This window comes from Primulina eburnea, chromosome 5 (assembly GCF_022965805.1).
Source record: "Primulina eburnea isolate SZY01 chromosome 5, ASM2296580v1, whole genome shotgun sequence".
NCBI lineage: Eukaryota > Viridiplantae > Streptophyta > Magnoliopsida > Lamiales > Gesneriaceae > Primulina > Primulina eburnea.
The window spans coordinates 9,120,993-9,124,727 of NC_133105.1; the positions used below are offsets into that span (position 1 = coordinate 9,120,993).

Consider the following 3,735-nt stretch of genomic DNA (forward strand, 5'->3'; position numbering starts at 1 on the left):
AATAAATTTTTCCAAAAGTTCATGAAATCCGATTTTCAAAAAATGTAAACAAATATTTTCAAGGTAGAGGTATCACGACTCTCATACCAACAATATATGGAAGTAGATCGAGCGTTACCTCTGTCTATCCAATGATTTGTAATTTTTCTGATTTTTACGATTGAAGCCCTCTAAGCACTCAACATTCTCTGTAGACGGTGTATTTTTATTCTTATGAGGTGTTTGCTTAGGGACATCAATCACCGGTATTTACAGGCCTATCATACCATCAATGAGTGATTGCGGGAGCCTTTTTGTGAAAAGAAGAGGCACATGCGCGTCTCAATTTTTTAAAGTTGATTCGACATACACATATTTTGTCAAAAGTTGTAGGCGACGGCCACATACACATGTTTTGTCAAAAGTTGTAGGCAATGATCGTCATCATTTCCTACATGTTTATTCTTCTTCTGATATGAGTAATGTTTTTTTACAGTGTTTTCTTCATAGCCGCCATTTCCTACACGTTTAATATTTTTCTTTTGATATGAGCCATTTTTTCTTACCGTGTTTTCTTCCTAGCTGCTAGTGAAGAAGGGACTAAGCTCAGGAAGTGCTAATAATCTATGTTCACTCGATTTTAAATAAGACTCTCGATAAGGTCTCAGCATCAGCAAAAGAGGCCAAGTGCTTCTTATACTTCGATTCCCTAGCGTATTATGATTTTCTTACCTCAGAGCCGGTGTTTTCTCATGTCCTATAGTCTCGTGACCGGCCATGATTTCATCAGATCCGGATGCGATCCAATCGAGACCCAATTTACGGTCCAGTCAAATCAAGGATTGATTTTTTTCAGTTCTAATAATAATAAAAAAACTCATAATAAAATACCATATAATTTAAAAAATAAGAACAAATAATTGGACTTAAATAATTATTTAATATAATTAATCATGAAAAAAATAAGCAAAATAATGTTTAAAATTTTATATCATATCTAAAATATTTTTTACACAAAATTTCTTTATTCTGATCGTCATCTAATTAGATTTTTTTGATTATTTAATATAAAACATCAACTTGATGTATTAATTATCGAAGGAATAAAAGTATAAATTAATTTTTTGCATGGAAATCATAATATATTATCGTCCACATGAAAAGTAAATATTAATTCTAAATTAAAATGCTACAATATAACCAAACAACCATAACTCAAATTACACACTGAATCCTAAAGATTTCTAATTAATTCCATACAACCAAGCCAAGCCTGCAACCGCGATAATCAACCGAGTAAATCCCACGCTGGGGATCAAGATACCCACTGCAGAAAAATAATAATACACAGCATGAAGTATATATGTTTGTACCGAAACATAAAAATTGAACCCAAAATATGATATCGTATTGCAGTATGAAGGGGTATATATGTAGAATCTAACCATGGCTCGTGTGACCAAACAGATCGATTGCCGGCAAATGGCTTGGAAAATTTGATGTGTTGGTAAAGTTGAAAGCAAAGCTTGAACAACCAGCTCCAAACGAACCTAAGATCGTAAAATGAAAGAATCAGTATAATTTTATATCAACATACCCTTCTTTTTTTTGGTTTTCAATTCAACAGAACACAGTTTGAGAACTGTAAACTTTGTGGAAAAAAATGAAACTCGTACCCTTTCAAAAATAAAAATTCCGAGACAAGAAATAGGTCTCAGAAAAAAAAAAGGAATAAATACAGTATTGAGACTGTATTGTTTTTATCGAAAAAATGCGTGTGAAATAAGAAATATTGCGACAAAAACAATCCGTCTCTAGATTGAATCCGCCTCAATATTAATGAAATCATTTTGATGAGAAATGCACTTACAATCTCTGAAGCATGGAAAAATGGTGGAATTGAACAGATTGTAGTAGCCATCTTCACATTCACAGCTGTGTGTAAATGGAGTGGTCTGATTGCAGTAACCTCCCCCACAATTAGTCCAGAAGCAGGCTACAACCAAGAAATCCAATAAACTTTATATTGCTATCGTATATATTTTATTTGATGGATTCGAATTCATGGGAAAGTTGTAAAATTGTTATTACGGTCGAAGATGGATAGATTAGCCTGTCTTTCTCTTTGTGTGTCGTCCGAATCCGGCGTAGGAGTATCCTCGCAGGCGTAGTTGATTGTGCCTGTTGAACACAAAGGATATAATATATATATGTATCAATATTATAATTTTTGAAATAATATAACATCATTTAGGGAAAATTGTTTTTTGGTTTTTGTCTATTTGTGATGTGATATAATTATATAAATGCAGTGCTAATGCGTTGCTGAAATGTGTAGTGTCACATTTGTACTCTCGGTGAAGAAAGATTGAAATTGCAAAAAATATGAAGATGCGATACTAAAACTGAAATTCGATAACATAGATGATCAAAATCGTAAAACGAAAAAATTATAGAACCAAAAATACAGTTTTCCCTATCTTTAATGCTTGTATATAAGTAAATATTTTCTTATAAACTTTTGAAGGATTTTATATACTCTTATAAGATTAAAAAAAATGTGGTAAAATGTTATATATATGCCAATACTTGTGATTGAATACCTAGTTTTTTAAAATCAATATATGAAACAATTTCTTTTCAAATATACCCTAGAATAAATTAAACAAAAAAACTAGAAAAAATTCTCACAATTGGGGAGAACACAAGGCAAGAACTTCAAGAAGCTACCATCTTCATCATAACGAGCTTGTCTCCAACCATCTTCGCAATCACACTCATAACCAAAAGTACTGTTATCTGTGACAGAACAAAAACCTCGCCCACACACGTTGCCTTGGCAAGGATCCCCTCCTATACACAACAATACACACATAAATTCCACAAGTTTAATTTGCCCCATTAATCATAGAATCTCTGCTATATTATGATCGACAAGAGATGTAGAATAATCATCTTGGTATTATAGTGAAAAATATCATAAAAGAGAAAATTGTTTTTTCGTCATCTATACTTGATGTCTTGCGATTTTTGGGTCTGCTATTTTATCAAGATTATATATTTGCCATGTAACTTTCATTTTATGATACTGGACACATCAACGTCACGTAGAAAAAAGACTACATTTATTCTAATTAATTATCGAAAGATATTATTAAAAAAACCAACATTTTGTTAACATAAACGCTATGATACAAAAATATCTAACTCCTAAATTAGTTAAACAAAGAAACCGATAATTATAAACAAACAAACAACATGTGCACGTGATTATAACTCATTTTGTTCGAAATTTTTAAAATGTAACTTCTTAAAAGACTTATGGACTTCGAAAAAACTTGAGATACAAACCGAAGAGAGGAGGCAGCGTGGGGATGTAGTCATAAGGAGCCGCAGTGGCGACGTAGAGCCGAATAACAATAGTAAATATTGCAAGAAAAGCAGAATCACGAAGTGTAACCATGGTGGTGATGATGTATATAAAAATGGATGAGGTTGGAAAATATTGAAATGGAGATTTATAAAACAGTACTGGTTGAAGGAAAGGGTATGGGGAGTCAAAATGCTATTATGGATGTTGTTGGGGGAGTTGAGGGAAAGTGCCCATCATTTTACACAATTGTAGTCTAGCATGGGGCCTCCGCAATTCATATGCTGCCAAATATAATTTAAATTATTTATATTTATATTGGCAAAAACTTGTGTGATACGGTATTTTGTGAGACAGATCTCTTATTTGGCTCATCCATGAAAAAA

At 32.4% G+C, this 3,735-nt stretch overlaps 1 protein-coding gene across 1 annotated transcript; it reads right to left on the minus strand.

The window, feature by feature from the left end:
• Window positions 1–1,100: 1,100 nt before the first annotated feature.
• Window positions 1,101–3,512, minus strand: LOC140831730 (uncharacterized). Its single transcript, XM_073195482.1, has 6 exons — window positions 3,331–3,512; window positions 2,671–2,832; window positions 2,071–2,160; window positions 1,850–1,975; window positions 1,425–1,529; window positions 1,101–1,306 (listed from the first exon to the last, which is right to left on the minus strand). The coding sequence occupies exons 1-6, from the start codon at window positions 3,440–3,442 to the stop codon at window positions 1,224–1,226; spliced, it is 678 nt and encodes a 225-aa protein (XP_073051583.1). The 5' UTR covers window positions 3,443–3,512; the 3' UTR covers window positions 1,101–1,223.
• Between the last annotated feature and the right edge of the window lie 223 nt (window positions 3,513–3,735).

Bases quoted from the DNA above. Each gene is read 5' to 3' on its own strand.
- LOC140831730 (XM_073195482.1), bottom strand. From the start codon at position 3,442: ATGGTTACACTTCGTGATTCTGCTTTTCTTGCAATATTTACTATTGTT. The intron at 1,976-2,070 runs GTAATAACAATT...TCTTGGTTGTAG, and splicing joins TAATCTATCCATCTTCGACC to CCTGCTTCTGGACTAATTGT. The intron at 1,530-1,849 runs GTAAGTGCATTT...TTACGATCTTAG, and splicing joins TTTTCCATGCTTCAGAGATT to GTTCGTTTGGAGCTGGTTGT.